General features: G+C 36.7%; 1 protein-coding gene across 1 annotated transcript in view; it reads right to left on the minus strand.

Annotated features, from left to right (window-relative positions):
- The window catches only part of LOC104082056 (laminin subunit alpha-2-like), a gene marked incomplete at both ends in the record, with an annotated part of 98927 nt that overhangs the window by 37155 nt on the left and 36308 nt on the right, over positions 1-25464 (minus strand). The window contains 7 exons of the mRNA XM_009585017.1: positions 1650-1666; positions 4417-4573; positions 9024-9135; positions 14424-14522; positions 15062-15204; positions 24173-24366; positions 25150-25236. Of these exons, the coding sequence (XP_009583312.1) occupies positions 1650-1666; positions 4417-4573; positions 9024-9135; positions 14424-14522; positions 15062-15204; positions 24173-24366; positions 25150-25236 (809 nt within the window). The remainder of the gene's footprint in view (positions 1-1649; positions 1667-4416; positions 4574-9023; positions 9136-14423; positions 14523-15061; positions 15205-24172; positions 24367-25149; positions 25237-25464) is intronic.

The raw sequence follows: 25464 nt of genomic DNA on the forward strand, positions 1-25464 counted from the left end.
CCTACACCAAATAATCTGAATATTCTTAATAACATGCAAATGAAATAGACTTCTAAATTAAATCTCAAAGTAACTTTCAAGAGAACACATGCGTAATAAAGTGAAACAACAGTTGTTCTTAAGCCCTTTCTTAAAAAGGTTTTTAAATACCACTAAGGTCCTATTTATGAAGTAGAAAATATTTAAATATTTTCCATTGAATATTGTTTTGTCTTTTTCTTTTTTTTTTGCTAAGTTGCCATTCTTGAGATCTGACTAGTAAAGCGAGGTATTCTGAAACATTTCAACTTGTCAAAAAGATTTCCTTCTTCCACATTAATGTGACATGTGACACAAAGTGGTTTCCTATCTTGAACTGAAGGAGATATGTAGATATGCCTGATTTTAAGCTGTCTTGGAGCAGACAAACTGCTTTAGACAGTCAAAAATCATAAATACTTTTCTGTGATATAAACAACCCCCAGGATCCTTGGATTTATGACTTCCAGGAGCCAAAGAATTTTTCTTACTTAAAATAAATTCTGGGATATTTTTAATGGACTTTGGCAGCACAGAAATAGAAAGTTCACAAGTGCCTGCTTTTGGCAGGGGATACAATATTTCTTGATCATCAGAGAGTTGCTGCACCCAGATTTAAAGGACTGGAGTACTGGAGTCCTTATGCCCTGTCATTTCTCTCCCTTATGATACCAGGCCATTGAATCAGTTTCATGTAATGCAACACCACTGTGTTAATGCAATGATACAACAAGGACAGCAAAAAAAAAAGACAAAAAAAAAGAGGCACTTCCAAAATGATGCTTTAGAGATGAAGAAAAATCCTAAGTAAACAGGAATCTGTGGGATAGATAATACCTACAGCAGAAATCTATCGCACTTCCACCTAGAACAGATTAAGTTTTTCTTCCTGTGTCATTAGGGCAATGGGTCTGAAGAAGCTGTGTGGAAAACAAGAACTGTATTTTCTGAAAAACACTGCAGTTTGGCCTGCCTATAGTCAGTTTCATTAGAAACCTTCTAAAAATAAACACAGAAATAAATGCACACAAAAAAAAAATCTGCCAGGTAGAAAAGATATGCTGCCACTGAGCATAATTTAGATGAAGGATTTGAACTGGAGCCAAGGAAAGCCAAATTGTTACCTTAGCTTTGAGATTTTCTGCCCTGCCGTTGGTTTTGATGAAAAAAATTATTCACATTGTGAATTTGCAACTTCTGAGGACAAAATATTGACACCCTGTCACAGAAGAAGTGTAGAAAGGAATTCAGAATTTCTCCCATACCTCCTGCATTGTTCTTTGTATAAGCAGCCACTGTCTTACACTTCTGCCAAATTTTGACATCCTTATGACTCTGCAATGCTGGAGGAACAGTACAAGACAGATGGATTTCCTTTTTATGCCCTTGCCTCATAGCACAGTCCAAATTATCTATCTGTCCAGTAGTCTACCTCAAAAATCCTTATTGGTGCTCTAAAAAGAACACTTCCATAACCACCTGTTGTGCATTTTCCCCTCTGTTCTTTCTAATGAAGTACAAGGCAATAAATCTGCTCCATGTAATCGCTTGCTTTATGTACCAGAATTTCTGTGTAACTGGACCGCACCACATTTCTTGAAATAATATCTTGCACATTTAAGCTGTGCTACTTTCACTGGATACCTTCCTAGAAAAAGAACAAAACTATACAAAATGCTTGAAGTGTTATGAGAAATAATCACAGGTCTGGCCTAACACCTGGAACGCTGTATGGTCTGGATCCCCAAAATGAGTACAAGGGAACAAAAGAAAGACTAGAAACTGATGACAAAATGATAAAAAAAAAAAAACAACTATATATATATGAGAGTCTAAATATGTTAGAATTGTCCTATCTGGAGAAGAAATGAGGACTATAACACCGTAAGTAGCATGGATAAGGTGATCAACTGTCCAATGTCTCTCCACATACAAAAATGAAAATATCAGGAAGCAATGTCAAAACACAGGAGGCATCTCTTCAAACACTGTGTGGCTGAGTTATGCAATTCATTCTTACAGGAAACTGGATGACAGAAGTTCACAGTGGCTCAAAAGCCATCAGACAAATTTATGGAATAAAAAGTCACACAAAAATAAAGCTATTCAGCATACTAAATAGAAAGATAGTATTATGGCTCACAGCATCCCCTGATAGCAACTCAGTGACATCCAAGAATATGTGTAGGAATGTTATAAAATACTGAAAGATTTATTTCATAATTATGAAAATCAGTGCGGTTTAGGACAGAAACTGGTGTAGTTTTAACATGCTCTTTTCAGAGAGAAATTATTGACTAATGTGCCATTTCAGTACACTAAGGCAATCAGATTACAGACTTGATTTGAAAAGTTTGAAGGAAAATAGATGAGGAAAAATGCTGCACACATAAGAGAAGTTTTGCCATCTATGAAAGCAAGAAGACTTTACTTCATTTGTCTTCTTCATTTAACTTTTGAGAATTCACTGAAAACATAAGAGAGGCAAGAAGAATCCACTGATTCTTGTCATTCTGTTCTTGGACGAAATCCTGAAAGCAGAATGCAATCACTGCCAAAAGACATCTCACCAAAGGGTAAACATGATCAACTACTTCAAAGTGATCATGAGACTTGCAGAGCTATTAAAAAGTAAATATTTCTAAATGAGTCTGTAAGAATACATGTGGGCATAGTGATCCACACACGTGTGCACACACAGAGTTTTAAGAACGATTAATTTTTCTTCATCCTTTTTCCTTGCAGAATGTATCCTATCCACTGTCTTACTACATTATTTAAGCAGTTTTAAGACATTTTTCTTTAAGAGGCAGTACGTTATAAAAGTTTCAGAAAACATTATCTAGAGACCTTTCCTCCCTGCCCTGTAATCCACAGTGACTAATTTTCCTTCTGTTGAGTTCACTGCCAAAATTTCTTGGATCTCAATGACTGCCTATAAAGAGGCAATCCTATCTTTAAGATAAACCATACAACTTTGATTGAAATCAGTATTTCTTAGTATAAAGTGTATTCCTTTATCAGGAAATGAAAATACTCACTTTGCACATTTCAGGAAGAATGATAAGAGGGAGAGAAGTTCTTTCCCTCAAAAAAGCTCTACTGCATTTCCTACTCTAGCTATTGCGCTAGAGTAGGAAATGATTTCATGCTAGTCTGGCAGTTTCATGTTGACTGTAGCATCTGAGGACTAAGAACACCTTGTTTGAAAGGCCTCCCCCGAGTCTGCCCTAAAATTGCAGGCAGCACTTTCAAAGGTTTGGCTAAATTTTTCTCATCCTTACTTTTTCCTGGTTTATTTCTGTGTGAGTTGAGAAGGAATAGAAGAGGCTCAGTGGAATCAGAAGAAAAAGCAATAAAAAATTGCTGAAAAATAAGTTTGCAATATATCCTTTCTCAAGAGAACAGAAAGCGGAACCATCAGAATTATGGGAAGAAGTAGTGTACTGGCAGGATTTTCAGAAAATGATCCAGTTTATGAAGTGTAAGATAGGCAGTGCAAATCTGATTCTATACTGTTTGGAATTCTTAGCTAATCTTGTATTCTATTTACATCTCCTTACAGTATGAACGCCCCTGGTAACTCACATTTTCAGGCCTGAATACCCCTATCCCAGACAGTTTTCTGAGGCATCACAACTTCAATGGACCACGTAGCTGCTCAGCTGGATTACCTGCTAGTTTTTTGCTCTGGTGAAGTGCTAAGCAAAGCCTAGCTCTAGGAATATGCCTGGTCTGACTGATACAGAAATAACAAACTACCAGAATTTTAACTTCAAGCCAAGTATTTTTCTGGATCAGGTAAGTTTTCGGCATTTTGCAAAATGCTTTATAAAGAGCTGCCAAAATAATTATATATACATATATAGTTTTTATTTTTACAAATAGCTAGATAACCAAACCCTGGGCTTCTGAACTGTGCCACAGAGTTGGAATATTCTGATCTATGCTATTCTATATATGGGAAAATACATCCTTTTGAATGTCCATGCTACTGGACAAACTTTGCAGACAGATAATATTTTTATTAGACCAATTAGCTTTCCAGAAACGCCCACAAGCTTCTAGACAAGCTTTTTCGTACAAAAGCCATTTATCAGGTCTGAAGCAGAAGCTAAAAACAAACTGAGAAAAATTGCTTAGAATTCGATGAGAAATTTTCTGGTACCTGTGGAGCAGAGAATTAATTTCCTAGGGATTGCTCTCCGCATGCGTAAGCATTTCCAAAAATGCAAATGCTACATTAACAGATATGAAGTATTAGACTTTGCTTTCCTTCATATTTCTGTAAGCCCCAGCTTGAAAACTTGGTTGGAAAAGATGACAATCATCACATTTACAGGAGTCAGATATTATCACTGGGAAGTTGAAGACTGAGGTCTCTCTACTCACTTTAACTCATCTTGAGCTGTTCTTTCTTGCATATTCAGCTCTCTACTTCTCAACTCTGCGATCATTCTGTCAGCCTCACTCTGCAGTTCTGGAATACTCTTCTCCAAGGTCTCATCTTGGGTTCTGAGTGTCTCGTTCAGTTTTATAGCATCTTCATTTGCAGCTGCAGGGGGCCAAAAATATTTATGTAGGAAGTTAGTAAATAAAAAACAACAGAGAGGCTTTAAGCATCTGCCCATCAACTCTATCAGCAAGTGGAATGCAACTTGCACTGGTTATTCCTTCTGTGAAATATAAAGGATGGTTAATCCAATGATCAGTAACAAATGAGAAAATGTTATGTTTCATCAAACCTTTTATTATAGCTCACTTTTAAATACAGTAATTAAAGTGAAAAAGTCTTTATATCAGTCTAAGAAATATATTGCTCCCCTCCTCCCCGCCTCCCCCCCGCCCCGAAAGAAAGAATTTGCACAGAACCTTCAAAACAGCAGAAGATAATCTGGTATATTGCTCATAGAATTAAGGAGCAGGCAGTACAAACAACGAAAATTAGATTTTAATTACTTTTGGACAACTTCAAAATATGTCATTTTTAGCATTCAGACTTAACAGTGCTAGGAAAAATAAATGATTGGGAAATTTCAAAAAAAGGAGGAGAGAGAAGAGGAGTGAAGGACACCCACAGATGTCTACACCCACTCGTGTTTAGAAGCAGATACCCAGAAATGGAAAAGAAGGGTGTAAAGGTTGGAATTTATGATAGTACACTGTAAATGTATTATGTGTTTGGAATAGCTGAATTATTCCTAACTGATAAAGCTGTACACATGGTATCATATTCAAGGACTGACTAAAATCTTTCTGCCATAGCACACCACAACATATTAGAATATACACTTTCAGAAGCAACTAGGTCATTTACGACAATCAGTTCCATCTTCAATTTTAAAAAAGTACTGCTGCCTTTGCATAGGCACAGGGCTCCCGAGTAACTGATTTCTCCAAAATAGCACAGTTCCTGGTCACATGGGTACTTCTGAATATTTTAAATTAAATCTTTAATTGAAGAAATGAAAATCTGTCATCCAGACAGGTTAAGAGCAAATTATGAAGAAAATTCTAATCCAATGATGTCTTCGATTTGCTGGTGAGAACTGAGGTTTGGATCTTTAATCAAGAGTGGTTATGTGTGGGGTAGTGAGGACTGGAAAAAGACTACACTTTGCTTAAGTGGATCATGGACTGCTTCTGCGCATTATGTTATGTATCATTACTAAGTTACATCAGGCCATGAATAGGCAAATATTAATGTTTTTAATATCTAGAATAAATAAATAGTAATTTAACTTCCCTGAATATTTACCTCAAAAGAGAAAATGGATAAGTTATCTCAGCTTTTCTTAGGTTCAGGAAAATTTATACCTAGTTTTATCCTTCTCCTCCATCCTCCTCTTCTCGTAACAATCTTTACTTTCTAGTCTTAGTATACTGCAAACTATCACAGTCCAGTGGTGGTAAAAGATTTGGATGCACTGACATAGACGAACACAAAGAAGTGCAAAGCTTGAGAAATTCCGCAGTTAACAGGGAAACTAGTTACAGGTACTCAAAGTTCAGAAAGTCAGCAATCAGTTCAGTAGAAAGGGATCAATCGTCAGAGTACGGTTGTTACAACAAATCACTACACACTTCTCACTTGTAATAAGGAATTTTTATGGCTTGAAGAATTCCTTGATTCCCTGACATTTAGGGAGGCGTCTGTCAGATCTACAATCGTGTACTTCTAAGCACTGCCTTCTCAAGCATTACTTTCAGTCAATAGAAAGAAATAGGTCCTTTCTTGGCATTTCATCCTAAAGTTGTTGCCTATGGGCAACAAGTACCAGGGAGCTCAGGGTCACAGATACAGGCCTGCATTCCTAGAGATCCAAAGTACTATAACTTTCAGACATCTGTGACCTAGGGATGGAGGACAAGGAATGGGCATAAAGAATACCTGAAAACTGGTTGGTCATCTCAATCAGAACATCATGAGTGGACATAAAGTCTTTAAGGAACAATCTAGCAGTATCTCATAGGTCAAAAAAAGCAAAGACAAAGAAGGTATAGGGCCAATATGCAGTTAAAATGCCGTCAAATTTTAAAATAATCTAGGAATGGCTCCAACCATAAGGTGAAAGTTTATCCCCAGTTTTTGAAAGATGGTGATTTTGAACAGGAAGACAACTGAGGATGGCAATCAGAAGTAAGAATGTAAAAATTATCACAACCAGAGAAAGAACATTTTGAAGAACTCAAGCTGGAATGGCCAGAGAACTGCCATTACAGAAACTTGAAAGATCTGGTGCATGACATTGCAAATCCAAGAAGATCACCATTTGACTGAGAACAAGCAAATGTAGTGCCTGTTTTGAAGAAACAGGAATTCCACTACGGCTTGAGAACTTGCTTTGGAACTAAGTGGAAAACAGGTTGTGGAATAAATGAACGTGGTTTTATTCTTTTTTCCACAAGTAGCACATGTCACACTATACGGTTTAATAGCAAATCGAGTTGAATATTTCCATTAATGATCCGGGGGGGTGGAAGGTGGGGGGGGGCGGGCGGGGAAAGGAAGTCTACTGAGAAAATATGCTTATGAGGAAAAGTTGTAAGACAGTCTTAGTAGAGAAGAAGGAATGCTATGCAGAAAGAACTGGGTGACCTTCAAAACTGAAGTAATTGGATCGGAATGAGATTCAAGAGTAGAAAACATAAGGTTATGAACTAAATAACAACAGAAATTTCAGCTGTAAACTATGGCTTTGCCAGTTAGATATAAGGTATGAATGAGAAGAACATAGCTATATTATGAATCTCCAATTGCACCCAGCTGAGGAAAAAAGGAAACGCTATCCCAGAATGTATTAGGAGAGCTGACACAGGCAGGTTTTACTGCTACTGAAGTGCAAGACACTGAAGCAACCTCATTTCAATGCTTGTTACCTGTGGAAATATAAACCTAATTTTGAAGAGAAGAAGGGAAATTAATGAAGGTGATTTGGGAGAATATGTTTTAAGGTGTTTTAGTCTAGGAAAAAAGGGGCTAAAGGGGAATATGATTCCTCTCTACAAACATACTTGGGGGTGGGGAAGGAGGAGAAGCACGAGGGAGAGGAAAAAAACTACTTGAACTAAAGAACAAGGTTGGCAAAAGAACACATGATGATAAATTAAACATGAATATTTTTAGCTAGAAATGAGGTTTGTAGTTATGAAGAGTTCTGAAACTGCCTCCTATTCAGATTGTGTGTATTTGTGGGAACTACTTTGAAGATGAGGGTCAGAAAGTTTATGATAGCAGGGGAGTGGATGCAGCAACCCATGCGATCTTTCAGTCCTGTGCTCCTATATTTCATCTGTTCTTAAAATGTTAACTTGGCCACTAGGCAAACACATTGATTTTAAAGTCTTTGTCTACTTCTAACATACTGCATAAATTTATTTCACCCCCTCAATGTCTTCTAACTCTGTATTTCCTACTGCTAAACCTACTTGAGGAAACTTTTGTTTAGGTTACAAACACTGGGCATAAACTTTGTGGAGCAAAAAATTGGTTTAGCCCTTGTCATTCTAAATTCATCTTGAAATATGAAGAACCTGGTCTTTTGTTTAAAAAACGTCTTGAAAACTTGCTTACTTTTTCTTGTTGCTTTTCCTACATTTATTTCATGTCAAAGTAGTACGTCCTAAAGATATCCTAAATTGCTGTTCAGTTCAGCTACAGGGCATGTACTGGGACGTGTTACATGAAAGGCAATATAAAAGGTATTTTATAGCACTTGGACAAAAGTGGAAGCTTTCCCTTTCAATGAAATGGACCTTCAGAAGCATAACTACTGAAATCAGTACTGTAGTGGGAGTTTTGAGGAAGAAAGAACAGATCAGTATTTTTCAAGTAAAAAACCTGCCTGTGATTGCCAATCATTTTCATATTTTTTAGCCATTATCTTATTTAATAGCTTTATGCAATATATAGGTCTTGCTTCTCAAAGTCACCTACAATACTTTCGCTCATAAGTCTTTACTGCATTTGTAAATGCAGTGAATCAGCTTGCGGAAGAAAGAGAGTTGGCTCTATGCCAGCTAAGTAGGGTTAGGAGTCACTTGCAAATTCCAAGCAGCAGATGTTCATTAACAGCAAGTAATAATGTATTTTTGAAGTAATTTTTGGGAATTAAGATGAAGTGTTAATGTACCAAGTGCTAAAATTACATCAAGCTTTTTTACCAATACATGTTTTTAACTGCTTTGAAAATAAACAGAAGCTAAGCCCCGTTAGTTACTTCATCATAATGGCTTTTCTTCAAATAACTGCAAAAATCCTGAAGAAACATATTAAATATTCTGCTAGCCTTCGTTCATAATTACCAATGCACTAACTGTTTATATTAACTGCATCTGTAGATTGCAAAAAGTCTGAAGATAGTTGACCGTAGTTTCTTAACTCAACATTTAAAGCACATGACATTTCTCAGTGAATAAACTCTTCCTCACTGCCTTTCAGACCCTCCTCCCTACCTCCTTCAGTTTTCTTGGCATATTTTGGCATATTTTTCGTTTTCCAATACCTTCAGCAGCTTGGAGAATGCCTTTGACGAACTGTCCAAGAGATTTCGCTCTGTCATTAGTCCTCTCAGCATCCTGCCTGGTTTGCTCACCATCTGCTGTCACCTTGGTGGCCTAGTGATCCAAATTTAGGAAAAGTATAATTAATAAACAGGACAAGGCTGCACTATGCGATATTCCTACTGACTGAATCTATGTACAAAACTTTCCTCAGGCAAAAGGCAATCAATGAATTATTGATCAGATGCATGGGAAATGACATGCTCTGTTCAAGTACACAATTAAATTTTATTACCTTTTCCTTTAAATGGAAATTGGAAGGCTTTATTTTAGGTTCTTAGAAACCCTAGTTGTGTGCAACAGCACACAAAGGGAGACAGGATGAAATTATTCACTGAATTTGCTTAAAGAAATGTTGTTTGGAACCTTTTAATAGATTCTTCAGGGAATACTTTCCATAGTTTCACAACTGTGCACTTTTCGATTGACAAAGTGCAGCAGATATCATGACCTCTTTGCTTCCTCCCTGGAGACTTTCTCAAAGAGACAGTTCACACCAACAAGCAAGAAGAATTTTAAATCAATACATTAATTAAACTAAGAAAGAGAGAAAAAGAAAGAGTTGGTTTTTTCAGCTCTAATGCTTGAAGTTGTTTGTTTATAACATATTGGGGTGCTCAGTAAAATTTAGCTTTGTGTAACTAAATGCTTTATAATTTTATTGAATCGCAACAGCAGCAGCAGGATGAAGACAGATGTTTGCTGCAGACCTGAAAAACATGCTAAGGAAAGGAGTCATCTTAAGACATTCTGCTTAGCTCTCAAGGTCCCTATTTGCACAATGGACCCATTTTTATTACAAAGCAGCTGACCATTTCAAGCAACAAAGCTTGTCAAACTGTATTGTAAAGCAAAAAACCCCAGTTTTTTCTTTGGGGATTGCATTCCCAAGAAATGTCTTGAAGCAGGTCATTATGATCTTTCCAGTCTCTGGGAAATGGCTAGAAGGTCAATAATTCAAAATGAGCTTAGGTTTTCTCTGACTTGAGCTGTACAAACTGTTTTCTCACTTACAAAAAAACCCCACACATTTCAATAATAGTCAAAGAGAAATAGTATCACTTTTACACATTTATTTTTGCCTGATTAGCTTCTAGACAGAAGCCCTCAAGATACATCAGGACAGCTGGGTTTCTGAAATGAAATCCCTGGCATTATCATACCACTTACAGTTTTGGTCTACTTCAGAGTAGTTACTCTGAAAGTAATTTATATTAAAATGGTTCAGGTAAGTAGAATTATACAGGAAGAATGAAGAACCCATACTGACTGGGGGGAGTTGGTTCCATTTTCATCCCTATACCAGTAGAAGAACATAGCTTTTCACATTTATACAGCTTCAATCATGCTATTGGTTACTTCCTCTAAGATTTACAAAACCCCTTTACCCTTACCTGGATACAGAACTAAAATATTGTCACAGTGAGCTGTAAGAGGCAATTGGGATAGGAAAATGGCAAAAATTCAGAATGGTCTTGATGGACCGCTGCTCTAACCCAGCTTAGCATTTCTGATGTCATTTCATTCTTCATGTAATTGAGAACTACCTTATTATTTATTGTCATATCCTCCACAATAAGTCTTTTATTCTTTGGGTTTTATTTGCTTGGAATTTTTACATTCACTTTTATTATATTCTATAATACTTCTAAGTCCTTTACTACAAATGGTGTTTTATAGCTCACATATACTTTTCTTAGTTTTGACTACTTTTTCCACATTCATGTTAATTCCAATTGGCCACTTTAACCTCTCAATATTTATGACTGAATGGCATGTACTACATTTTTGTGCACATTAATCTGTCAGTGAACAGTTTTCATTTCATCTCGGTGACAGTTCTCTTTAGTACTTAAATCCCATTCATCTCCACTGAAGGCTTTCTGTGTTTTGCTATAATTTGCTTTGCTGAAAAATAACCTTTTGCTTCATTATCTGGTCTAGCTTTAACTCCATAAACCAAATTAAATGGCAAACATCCTTCACACCGTACCTAGCCATTCCATGGCTAATTAAATGTTTCCATTTGTTAATAAAGTCCTACTCATTTTCTATATACTCAGTTTACTACAGTTCACCATTTCTTTAAGGTCAGCCTTCAGCATCTCCTAACAGTTTAAACAGGCACAACAAACTCTTTCTGGGGGAGCAATAACAGTCAGACAGACTGGACCCACAGCAAGGGTTTGGAATGAATCTTCAATAAGTCTGGACACAAATAAGACTTTTTGGCATAAAGGAGATCCCTACCACGGAAATCTAGTAAAGAAAGTATCATCTGAGATCAGCGAACCTGCTTTGGTGATGTTCACAGCTTGTACTTAGTGATGAAGGTTCCATGGAAGGCCTTGTCCCAATCTGAAGACTATTAGCCACTTAGCGACTTAGACTATTAGCAATTACACACACATTTTTGTTTTGGTTTTGTTTGTGTGTTCACTCTGAGGTCTTAATCAAGCCATAAGAAACTCCTCTGGATGGCATCTGGAGGGGAGCCCTACAGGAATTTCTCCAGCTAGTGAGCTGCAGACCACAGAGGGAGGAGTAAACACAGATGGAAGGTCTTGGCTCTCCCTCCAAATGCTTCCAACTATTGCAAATTAAGCTGCCTCTGCTACTGCTTCCAGAAATTTTTGAGCTTGAGAAATTCAGTGGTATGGGAGAAATTTAAAAGTTTACAAAGTCCGAAGAAGCATTTCAATCAAGAGGAGTAATTCTGATCCCTGTCTTTCCCGAAGGCTCTGAAGGTACCTAATTAGAAGGGAAGAGGGGGTTTTGACTAAAAGTAGTGAATTGAAAAGAAGTTAAGAGTCTGAGGTCTGCCTCTGCTGATAGATGTGGGAATGTGCATGCAAACATGTAACAACGTAATTAGTGCAAGAAAGATGTAAGGATTTTCTGTATGGCAGAGTGAATGAAGGAAAGAATATGATGGAAAAAAAGAAAAAGGAGTGCTGCACTGATGTAAGAGATCACTGGTTGAAAAGAGAACACAAGGAAGCAAAAACCCTGAAGGTTTTGTATTGACTACTACTGTCTTCTACATTTTACCTTAAAACGGATAGAATTTTTTTTCATGGAAATAGACTCCTCACCAATCCTCATCAACCTTTTTCTTCAGCACTACTGGTTTCACTTTGAAAATTTAGTAAGCCTGCAAATCAGATACGGGGAAAAACTTTGCCACCTATGGTTGTACCATGTGCTCCAAGTGTTAGCCATTATGTGGTTACCAGCTATATCTTCATTTGGAAATGAGACTTGAAGACACTACATCAGGATGCACTCTTCTTTTTTGGGACATTACTCCTATTTACAAACATAGAAAGAGAAGGGTAGGACTTGCCACCAGTTGCCAGTCCCCAAATCAAAAAACCCAACTGCAATCCAGTTAACAACTCTCTGTAAGGATAACTGGAAATCGTAAGGCTACTTACTCACTGCAACAAGGGAAAACTGCAGAAAGGGAAGTGGTGATAGCCTGGCCACCACACTAAATCCCCTAAGATCACACCTTCAATCTTTTTCCCTCCAAGACTAGCCTACAGAAGGTCAGAATTTGCAACATTATTTTAGGGTATCTCCATAGGGGATTCAAATTTATTTAATTTTTGGTGGTGGTGGTGGGGCGATTGGAAAAGGATACCAAAAAGAGCAACTATGCAAAGCAAAAATTGCCTTAGCCTAAGATTGAGAAATCTTAATATAAGAAATATAATCTTCCCTGCTTGTAGGGCTGTCATAAGTTAAAAATCCACCTAGTCTTAAAACTACCATAGTTATTTCTGGCAGAAAAATAAAAGATCAAACAGAAGTGAAAAAACAAGCTTTCTTTATACTCACAATGAGAGTATATATAGATAGATACCTGTGTATGCATGTGTATGTGGGTGTATAGACACACACACACATGCATACATACGCAAAAACACTACAGATGCTTTCTTACCCACTACACATGATTTTATAATTTTTTTCAAAATTGAATCTAATCCACACAAACAAACCAGTTTCTCTGAGAATTTTAGTTCTGTAACCCATGAACAATTTTAAAGACAGGATGCTAATACTGTATGGGGTTTAGGTAAATTCTCTCATGTGTCTATTTATCAGTACAATAATCCATGTCTTTCTTATTTGGCTATTTCAATGCAGGGGAGCACAACTCACAAACATGATTTTTGCTAGTCCTTCATATTAATATATTTTGGACAGCTGTATTTTTATTGTGGCTGGTCCATTTCCCTATTTTTTTCTCCACTAGGTGGCACAATTTATATTATTTTCTTAGACAATGTCTTTTACTGACCAAAATAAGGTCTGTATCAAAATAAAACTTTCCTAATAAAAAGAGTAAATAGCACATCGATTGAAATCCAGAAGATTCTCACTACCCTCATAAACAAAATATAGAACACATATATTTAAATAAACTCACATACCTTGTGCATATGTTTGAATTCTCCCTTTAAATATTGTCCCCATTTCAATTACTTCATTCATTGATTCTTAATGAGAACTTGTTATTTGTTAAACCAGGACTTCCATTGCCTTGCTATAAAATTTCTTTAAAATAAGTGAATCAGGCTAGGCTACCATTTGCTCTACAGCTCCTGGAGAAACAAGCCAACACAACAGATAGCCCAAAATGGAAAATGAAACTGCAAAACAGCAAAACTTTCCCTATAATGTGCTTGAGATGGTTGGGCACTAAGTAACTCTGAGTGAAGCCAGGCTACTTGTATTGCAACAGGCAATCTTAAAAGAGAAACAGGCTGAGAACTATCTTGAGATAGTCAGACTCAGGAGATTTGAAAGGGAATACGGTGAGATGATGTTGCTGATGCACAAAACAGATATTCTTACCAGAGACAGTACTAATGTTCAGAAGAAAAGGAAGGAAACCAGGCAGTTCAGTTTCCGAAAGCCTCAGCAAGTCAAAGAAAAACTCCAGACGTGAGAAACTGTGTGGTAATCCCATGGTTTTGTTGCCATTAGGTTTGTAACATAACCTGTAGCTGGAGTCATGGGAAAGCCCATAAATGCTGTATCAAGAACTCTCTTCCCTTTACTGTCAGCTTTTCCAAACAAGCTCATTCTTGGGTGCTCTGTATGAGCATTATAAAGTTTTCTTACATTATTATACAGTTTTGCAGAAAATATATCTCAATGTATTGGCCCACAAAAAAAGGTTGTTAGAGGACTTGCTGCCATTTCAAACACTGAGACCGAGAAGCATCTTACAATTATCTATTCATTCATGTTTAATTCATATTCAGAAGATTTCTATCATTATGCATCCTTAACCAAACCTGTAGACCCCAACATGATCATAGACTTACTCTTGTCAGTAGTTCATCCATTTCTGTCACCAGGGTATCCAGATTTTCTTGTGCTAGCTGAAGAAGTCTCTCTGGTGCTCGCTGAGGTGAAAGCAAATGCTGTTGGGGAAGAGAGCAGGGAGAGTGAAAATCTGTATTTAATGGATCTCAGTGCTTCCAAATATTGTAGAGAAGAAGCACCAAAAATTTCCTTTTCATTACAATATGCAGCTCCCTTTTGTCATTGACTCTTGTGTCATATCCATCCAACGTATTTTTCACAGGAATCTTGACAGCTTTACATAGTTTAGTAGAGAACCTATAAGTATGGTAGGGAACATACAGTATATAAAATACATAACCGCTTTATGGACCACCAGCATGAACATTATTTTATTTGTATGTGATATCACTTTTTCTGTGCCTGCAGTGTAATTCCTTGCATATACATACACAAATTACTGCTGTGAGATTTATTTATTAAAATAAGTCAAAATAAATAACTGTAATAACTATTTATCAACCAAAGCAAGTTTGAAGTAATTAAATCTTGAATTTTTTTTCTTCCCTGAACCTACTCACGGTTGTATGTTTGAACAGATTCAAGTACAGTTGTACTGAAGCCCTGTTATTTATGTATGTGAATACTGTGAACATACCTTTAATTCCTGTGTCATGTTCTCAAAACCATGCAACATTTTATACGGAGCAGGCAGTGGACCACTAAGGTTAACACTCAGGATCATCTGGTTTAGCCGATCCAGGTCACTGAGGAGGAGTCCTGTGCATTCATCATCACAAGCTGGGGGGAAGAACGGCAAAGCTTATTTATTCCTGCCAAATGTTTAAGACATGTGTTTGAGTTCGAAATTTTATGGCACATATACAACTCTGAGAGAGGTAACACTAATTTCAGATAATTTACCCCAAAAGCATAGTGGTAGAAAAAATGGAAACAACAACTAGGGAACAGGAAAGACCTTATTGCTTAGCACTTGGTAACGGGACAGTTTAATATAAAACATGAAGAGCAAAACTGGCAGGCTTACCTCACAAAAAGAGGAAATAATTAATGTTGTCCGTTATGGAGTAGCCAATATAAAATCCTAAATTAGACAAGCAATTTGGATGAAGTCTGAGAAAAGTGGACAGGTAATTTGGAAAATCTAAGGAGCATTTTAAGAAGTGTAGTATGGTTGTGAATTTGAAGGTAAGAAAAAACTAAAGAAATCTTACAATTTACATACTTTATAGTCATATAACAGCATGGCCAAGCATGCTAAACTTGTAATGCAGACAGTAGAAAGAGTCCAGGTAAAATTACTGATAGTTTTCTTTTAAGAAATGCTTTTCCCTACCTCCTTTCACTAACCAGCTTATAAGTTTTTCATGTGTGCTTCCTTTCTTGCAAATATTCTTTAGCATGAAAAATACTGGTGTGTGCTGCATATACCGAAAGGAGTTTGCATTTTCTCCCCTCTTGCTTTCTATTAACTATCACAAGAAATTCTCATAACCTTAAAGTCTTGTATCATTTACGCTGCAGACAGGAGAATACTTCATCCTTTAGAACAGAGTTGTGGGAATGCCTTTCTGTTTCCCTGCATAAAGATGCTACACAGGACTGGCAAACCTAAACAACATCTCAGGAGATGGAGCAAACTGTGAAACAATGAATTCACTGGTGATGTTAAGAGACATGGAGGGTTTTACCTAAAGTTTTACAAGTATGTAATTATTTATTGCAGCAACACTCCTAGGCAGCTCAATGGCTAAAAAACCACTAAACAACATGTGTGTTTCTGTAGAAAAAGAGAAGTAATTTTCAACAGAGAATTACATTTTTTTCCCTGAAATCTATTCTCCGTGTAGATTAAATCTTTCCTTTCTTTAAAGTTTTCAGAGTTATCTAAATGTTGTTAATATCTAAATGTATCTAAATGTCCTATTCTGTAGGCTGGCTGCTCAATAGAGGAAGCAGTTGAGTCAAATACAGAGAAAAGAAGAATAATGAATACTAGTTTAATACACCATGAAACTCATGTGATGATTGAAAAGGAGACAAGATAGATGCTGGATTAGTGCGGTAAGAAGTGGGTGCAGAAAGCTAGATACTGTTATTTTAGACTTCCTTTGGCATTTTCATTGCTTCCATTTGCAGACTTCTTCCTCCTATTTCACAGTATTTTGTTACATAAGCTGAACTGCACTGGAACTTCTCTGCAGTTGTTAACTGTGGGCATGACACATTCTGATTTACGTTTCTATGTGAAATTAAAAAGAAAAAAGCTTATTACCATCCCAGCTCTTGTCATCTGTGTGCTTGCTTTTAGAAGTCTGAGAGAATTAAAGGAAAAGCAAGTTTTACAACCAACTGAATGTTTTATATAACAAACACCTGTTCTGTAGCTGGTCAAGAAGGTAAATAGACCTGATAATCATTTTGCAGGATGCAACTAAGTGTTCTCAGACCTGAAAAGAGTTGGGGTTTGTTGGTTGGTTTTTTTTTTTCTTTCCTGATACATTATTTGAGTTATGAAACAAGCTAAATCTATTCACCCTCAAAATTGTCAGAGTGGTTGGTAATAAAATTCTAAAAATTTGCTAAGTGTTAAAGACAAACTCAATTCACACCAATAAGAAAAAAATGAACAGCTTATGAAGAGATGAAGTATCCTCAATGTGAGAATTCAGTATAAATTAACACCTCTTGCACGATAATCAGGTTGAAAAGAGGAACTACATCAAGTGAGGACCACAGTTGGGTAGATGAGACAGGACTAAGCTACTCCAATATGCAGCCTGAAACGTACTGGAGCTATGGGAAATATTTCAAGAGCATGATTATATTTTGCAAGACTAAATATTTCTGTGTCTAGCTATAAAACTGTCAGGAGAAATTTGTGTCTAATATTAACAAATGCAGCACTAAATTCAGATCGTTACAGCAGTGCAAGCATGTAAGAGGCAAATCATGCAGTCAATATTACAATAGTCCAGCAAGCAATTTATGCAAATTACCGCATTTTCCATTTTCACCACACTTTCCCATGCACAATAAGTCCTGTAAGGATTTTGACTTACCTCTTGTGAGAAGCATCTCCAAATTATGCATGCCAAAAAATTAAAAAAAAAAAAAAAAAAATTGCTCAAGTAATAAAAGACACTATAAGTTTATGGACATCTAACCACTTATTCCATCTTACAAAGAGAAGATAATGTACAATAAAGGAATCACATGTCTGAGCCACAATGTGTTCCTCCAATTGAGTGAATATCTAACACAATTTTGCTTTAATACATTCATTTCTGTTAAGATTCAGAAGACTGTGTTACGACTAGGTAATTGTTGGTCTAAGGGCAACCATGCAATCTCTGATGTGAGGTGGTATCCTATGATAGTCAGTGACTCTTCAATATTAGTTTCCTGTTGCTTCACAATAAAAAAGTGTGGAATTGTTAGGCTCATTAATCTGTTGGCTGTTACCCCATTTTTCGTATTTTGGCACTGGTCTCACACCAAATAATAAACAAGCCCTCCTCTACCCCGCAGAACAGAACCCCTGTAGAGAGCTCAAAGCTTTGCCATTGCTGCTGGTTTCAGGGAGTTTGCATGGTCAATATATCTCCAAAATCTAGGAAAATTCAGATCCAGATCAGGGTCTAAAGTACTGACTCAGGTTTATTTCTAATTTTCCTTATTTATAAAGTCTCATTTGTTGGTTCTGATATATACCAGTACTAGTTAGGTTTATATAGTGCTTGAGTTGGGCAAAAGATGTTGGAGTGTGGGTCTAAACTCAACAGGAGATCATGCATCAAAAAAAGGGAGAACAACTGATAGCTTATCAGCTTCTAGGCCAAGCAGGGGTGCCCGTCCCTTATTGAGCTCATGCAGACAGAGAAGCAGTTGGCCAGCACAGAGGTAAGTTTAATTCTTACAGCTGTACCATAAGGGCCACAATTTCTGTTAAACTCAGAACATAGCAGAAGCTAGTCCAATGCTTCATAGATCTGGTGTTACACACAGTATCTTTCTCTTCAGCTCACTCTGTGAAGGCTTGTGATAAGAAGCTCCCAGCTCCTGCTAAATTCAGGACTGTGTGGGAGCTAGGAGATGCTTCTTTTCACAAATTCTTCAAGATCTGCCTCTGACAGAGACAGCATGTTCTGCTTAGTTCTGAACTTGGGAGGGCTAGATCATGGAGCTACTCCCTATTTTAGAGGGAAAACCTTGATTCTGCCAGGACCAGTGGCTAGGAACATCCTCGTTCTACTGGGTGCACAACTGAGTGGCAGCTGGGAAAAACTCCCTCTCATTGCAAGCACCAGTCTACTTAGAGTACAATGCTTAAGTGTCCAAGACCTGGTTTGAAGGAATCTGATTATATAATTTTCTCCTTCTACCAACATTGAAGATTTAAATTTGTAAAGATGTAAGTTTGTTAACTGCTGCATGGCTGAAGGTCCTTTTTTTTTTCCTCACACAATTGAGTTAAAGAAAAATTCCTAACAATGCAATATCTGTTTGATCTCTCTATGTCATGATTGCTTCCTGTTCCCTGTTAATCTCGTACAGCAGAACCACATCGACTGCTTTACGTTTAGGTTTTTGCTTGACCCCAAGGAACATTTGTGACAGGAGCATACATCTGAGGAAAGGTTTTGCAGTTTGTGTTGCAACAGAGCTCAAAATATTGAAGCCAAATTTGTTTGAAGTCCCCATTGTAGTCGTGACTGATTCCCTGAAAGCATTCAGAAGGTGAGTTCTGACTTGCCATATGTTTAACACTAAAGCCTTGAAGTTCTAACTAGGATCTTTTCTTTTCCTAAACACTGCACAGCAGCAAGCACAGTCACTGTTCCAACAACACTGCAATCTAAGGTTCTTCATTTTACATACTACAAACTCTACAGCTGAAGTGAAGTGGAATGTCACAAGGTATAACAAAAAATACACAAGAAAATTACTAATCTAAGAAAATGTACAATTGCTACAGGCTTGATCCAAAACCCCTTGTACCTCCTTCTTTCCACTTCAGTTTGCTAAAGTCAAAGCTCTTTGGGAAGGATGAGGAGGGAGCAATACACGCTTTGGCTTGTTTACATATTTCTGGTATGTGTGTGTAAAATATGAATCGAGCAAATACTAATGATCTCAGTCTGCCTGAGCATGCTGGGTACAGATGAACTGAGGAAAGGCTGCTCCCGTTCATCACACAACTTGGCCGTGTTCTGGATTGGAACTGTGGGGTTTAACTAAGAAAACAAAAAATACACATCTTCAAATATTGTAGTGATCATAGGCCAGTCAGCAATTGCCAGTTGACAACTTTCAGCAGAATAAACATTGAGATATATTTATTACAGTAAAAATGAGTGATGCATAAGGGAGCATCAATCATTTAGAGGACAATTCATTTGTAGTTACAAATAAAAATAAAAATCTGTAAGCTTAGAGAAGATTTGGGAGAACTGTTGTCATATTTGACAGTATACAAGGATGTTGGCAGCATTATTAAAATTAGTTTGAAATCATTACTAATTTTCTTATTGCCTACTGAATGTTTCAAATCAGAAGGGAAAGCGAGCCTAAGAAGTGGATTACTTGAGCCCAAAAATTCCAAGGAAGTCTTCATCAGCAGAGTATTATGAGTATCTGTACATGATCTAGGTGGTCACTTTAGCTGGGGAAATAATCCAGTTATTAACCATACTAATGCAAAAAATTTAGAATTTTTATGATGTATAGTAGACCATTCAGACTCTTGTATCATAAAAAAAATCTACTCTTTGGATATCATTTTCCTAATGGAAAATGCCATCCCTAATGGCATCCTAGAGAAAACAACATTGTTCTGTTCTAAGAATATAATGGCAAGTAAATTCTGTCTGTGCCATTCACCTGTAATTACCTTTCCATTGTCATTTAGCAGTAAACAAATTCTTCCCCTTTGTACAGTGGCTTCTAAAAAAATATTCTCTTTCCATTCTACCTGTAGCTTTCTAAAATATAACTGTTATAACACGGCACTGAAAAGTGGCATGCACTAAGCAACTGAAAAATGACACGTTATGAAAAAACAGCAAAAACCTGGTAAAACGGATTTTCAGCTATATCAGAAATAGATCACTTTATTGAACATGCACGCTCCTCCAGATTTTTTTCTGTCTTTTCACTGCAAATTTTCACTCTAAAATCTTTAGAATACTTACGATAAGGGATATGTTAAAAAATAAATATTATATTTAAACAATAATACATTACAATATTGTGGCTAAAATACCTCTCTAATTGGACTTAAATATGCATTATTTAGCTTTCATATCATACTGTGTGGTCACCCTTAATAGAATTTGCCAAAAATTCATTATTCAGATGGTTATTCTTTGCTAAATATTCAAAATCAATTTTCACTTTCCTAAATATTAAGTATAACATACTAACATTGGATAGCTTAATCACACTGTTTTATATTACTGACAACCACCTTTTTTCAAACATGGGTGATTGTATTTGCATGTATTTTCTTTAAGCTAGACCATTTTACCGCCTAACTAGGGGTTCTTCACACTTCTGACAGGTATAATGCAATTGCAGTATTTGAAACCGAACTCTGCAAATGAGCAAAAGTAGATACATGCATACAACTCATTTGAAATATTGAATGCAAACAGGATTCTGCATATGGCATTAATTTTCTGTACATTAGGAGCACTTAATTACTATTTTTATTACTATTAAGGTTTCGTTACAAGCTAGTCAGAAGGGAATTTACTGAGTATTTTGGAAGTGATTGATACACGAAAGTAAAAATATATTGTATACAGGACCAAATTCTCAGCTGCATTCTCACCAAATTCTCCAATCTCAACTCAGACTGGAACAGATAAATGTCTGGGTGTAAGGAAGGAAAGCTTCAGGGTTTCCCCAAAAGGCGTTATTAATGGTTTTTTGACAGCACAATGACTATTAAAGCACATTAGGGGCTGCAGCAATGAATCCCTATCAGAACAAAAAAGCTGTACTCTGAAGCCTGTGACATACACCACAGGCGAATTCCCACCAAGTCTATGCTTGCCACACTCCCTTTGTCTGCCACAGCCCCTGTGTCCACCACAGGCTACACAGGTAAATTGTTTATTGATCTGGCTGTTTTTCTACCGTGTCAGGGGTATTGCCCTGCATCAGCAAAGGTGAGTTTGCAGTAATATGGGGGTTGAGGAACCTTTAAACAAAGGGAAAATCATATAGTGAGAGCAAATAGGTATAAAGTGTCTACTGAAATATTTAATTGCAGTTTTTGCAATTTATGACATGGATGTTATTGATGTGGTGTCAACAGTAACAGACTAGTTCCTGTGACAGGGGAGATTTAAAGTACTTCTCCTCTGTTCCTATAGGTGGTTCCTATTTTTGTGACTAAAGGAAAGAAATCTTTTCATTTCATTACTCACTTTTAGCAATGACATGAAATGTCCATATGCACATGCAAAGGACTGTTTTTATGGTGAAAATTTATTATCTAGTTAAAGTAAAAATGCTGCTACAGCTAGTGTAGATACATTTCAACACCAGCACATGAATATGCTGCAGTTAAATCAGAGACTATAGCAAACCACACCTTTCAAAGCAAAAAGGTGGAAAATTTGATTTGTCTGCACACAGCTTTTCCCATTCATAGTGAGGATTTTTAGCCTTATTATCCACACAATGAAATAGTCTGATTAACAAATTGGAAAACCATTACAAATGAAAGCTTGCACTTAAGCTGTTTGGTACAAAGAAACTCTGCCATCCTGGATATCCAAAAGACTTTTCAAAATACTGATAAGGTAAACAAACAGTAAAAAACATACTAAGCGGTGCCTGAGATTGAAAACATTGGCTAGTACTGGAAATAATGTAACAGGTATTCAGGATGTTGAAAAATTAAGTCATTTTCGTTGAGATACCACTCTGGAAAACACAGTCCTTATTTTAAAATTTTGTAGCTGTAACACTTACGGACTTAACTCGTGATTACAATTCTCCTTGATATGTAGGCCACAAAATGGAATCCAAAGTGTAGTTATTTCAGTAGCCACTTACTCTATTTGCATTCATTTTGCTGTAGTTTAAAATAGAGCTTAAGATATACAATAGTTCAGAATTAAGTCCTAAACTACATCCCACTGCAGGACATTACAACTTTATTTCCCTTAAGCACACTAAGCTTTTCATTAATGAACCAATACCATATTATTAATAATATAGAAATAGAAGTATTTATGTCTATATTCCCAGTAATGTCTCTATTCATCTTCAAAGAAGAGTTGTACCTGGTAATCACGACTAATGCAAAAGCACTGAACTCAATAGTCACATTTAGAAGCTTAGTTCTGCGAAGTTCTGATCACTCTCTGAGAGCTGATCACAACCATTAAGTTGAGTGAAACAATGCACTGTGTAGTCCCTGACCCTATGTGCCTAATGTCTTCCTCTTGAACCACTCAAAGAAGCCACACATTTCATCCTAGACTGATATGATACCTTCAGCCATTTTTAGCACTTCTTTGGTTTCTTTATTTCTTTATTTTTCCAATTGGCTTTTAAAATGTTTGCAATTTTTTTGAGCTGTACTAGCTGATTTTAATATTAGAGAGCTGTACACCTCTGGGTATTGAGGTAAAGACTGAGTGCACTCTGGGAAAAAAAAAAAAAAGATAAGAGTCTTTTTTTGGTATCCACTTGCCTTGATATTACATGTCCCTCACATAGGCACACACCTCCCCCCCCAAAAAAAGAAAAAGCTTCAATTAAAGAAGAATAACAGATAAAAAATCAGGTAAAACATTAAAACTAGTTCATTGCACCTTGCCAATATATTCAAAGATGCACAGATTAAGAAATATTATATACTGTGGACTTACTGCATCCCTACCTGTATTCTACTTTAAAATGAACAACGATGGCCTCGAGAGGAAGAAAAAAAAATAAAAGATCACAATAAAATTAGTTCCTACTCAGCTGGGGGAGATGGAGGAGAGGAAAATGCTTTATTTCAGTCAGGATTTACTAAGTGTTCAAGAAAGGTTTTGCTACCTGAATTTTTTTGATAAGGCATAAGCATACAATATCACAGGAAATGAGACCGTGGGCTCAAAACACTATCCAATTTCATAGAAAAAAATTCCAAAGAATAATAAAAGACAAGATACTTGGTACATATCAAAACTGAAAGTAGGGCAAAGATACCAGTACTGTAAAATGTAATTTGGTGTTTTAGGCTATTAGTTTTCTATTTTAAACAAAGGAAGTTCCTGGATATATTGTACTGTCATTCCTTATGTCTTTTAAATTCCAATGGGTGGTTGTTGAACCAACACGACCAAGCAAACCTTGGTAAAAACTTTCTGTGTGACTCATGGCATAGAGCATTGCAATTGCTGGCTAAACATTTAGGACAACACTAAAAAATTCACTAAGAGCAAATACCGTCACAACAGCAGTGACAACCTTTAGCAAAACCACAGACTTCAAAAACCCACAAAAAGAAATCCTTCAAAGCTTTGTTGTCAATTTTCAGTGAGCTTATTAAAAAGTATTAAGAGTTTTCCTAACATCTCAAGGCTTGTGAAAAAAATGGACCAGAATGCCAAAGTAGTAAGAAACCTGGGAACTATTTTCAAAGAAACCCACACAACTGACTGATGTGCAAGCAGAGTTAAATTTCTGAAATATGACAAACGCCATCAAAAATTCTCCAGAATTACATTAGTATACGTACAAATGCATTTCATGCGATCACGCGCATGCCGATGTTCACAGCCAAAACACTTCCACCCTGTGAATCCAGGCTTGCAAGTGCACTGTCCAGTGACAGTGTCACAGGGGACAGGCAGGGAACCGTATCGATCACACTCACATTCCTGGCAGGAGCCTCCTGGAGTTTGTGGGTTTCCCGTGTAGCCAGAAGAACATCTAGACATTGCAAATACAAAACCAGGTTTGGCCAACTGAGATGCATAGTGTACTACAGTGAATACTTGGCAAGATAGTAAATAAAATGTATATGAACATTCATTCATCAACCATTAAAAAAATCTTCGGTGCTTTACAACTTAGTATGCATTTGTAGAGGGAGAAATGTTGCAAACTGTCCAATAAACTGATAATAACTTTTAACCAGGACATGGAACAGTCTGGATGGAAGAAGTATGCAAAAGTGATTCCACACCCCTAACAGCTTTCAGTTAAACTTCTATTATACCATGACAAAAACGTTTTTACATTAGCAATGTTTGGTCTATAGACCCTTTTTTTCCCACTAGCCACTTGTGTTTTGCGTTAGAAGTGAAATCTCATAGTAGACACTTGCTAATTTTGATCATCTTAATCCCACAGTGTTGCTGTGGATGGAACAACAACTGCTGTTTAGGTTATTAATCTGCAATTTGGTCATTAATACGTTTATATGTAGGTGTCTTTCACAGTCGGTGCCCATGAGGACACAATAGTCACAGAAAGTAAGACTAGGACAATATCTGTGATATAAATAACACTGATTATCAACTTTCAGTGGGTGTGCATAAAAATTGCCTATTATGGCTGAGTTTTAACAACATATAAAGAGGAAATAACTTATCCAAAGGCATGTATTTAAACATTAGTAAATATATGTTTAAAGTATTCAAGGACATTGCTCTCCTTCATGTCTTGCCTGCCTTTCATTGTTCCTCTTTCTTCTTTTTCTATTCATCCTACCTTTCACAGTACTGGCCTTCATATCCAGGTGGGCATGCAGTACATCGGTAATCACTAGGTCCTTCAGCAACACAAGAAGGGCTAAAACTAAAACAAAAGCAAATAAAAAACTTTTTCCACTCTATCGCATCATTTCACTCTAGTCAGCTGTACAGAAGGGCCCATGGTGAGCTCCATTCTTAATGTAAATGGCAGCATTTTCTTATCTGTTTATAAATCCCTATGGGAGATCCCTTCTTTCTATTAAGAATTTTGTGAATGCCTTGCTGTGATACTGGCACAATTTAGACAAATGCTGGAAGGGCAGAATCAATG

This window comes from Fulmarus glacialis, unplaced genomic scaffold (genome assembly GCF_000690835.1).
Source record: "Fulmarus glacialis isolate BGI_N327 unplaced genomic scaffold, ASM69083v1 scaffold12579, whole genome shotgun sequence".
Lineage (NCBI taxonomy): Eukaryota > Metazoa > Chordata > Aves > Procellariiformes > Procellariidae > Fulmarus > Fulmarus glacialis.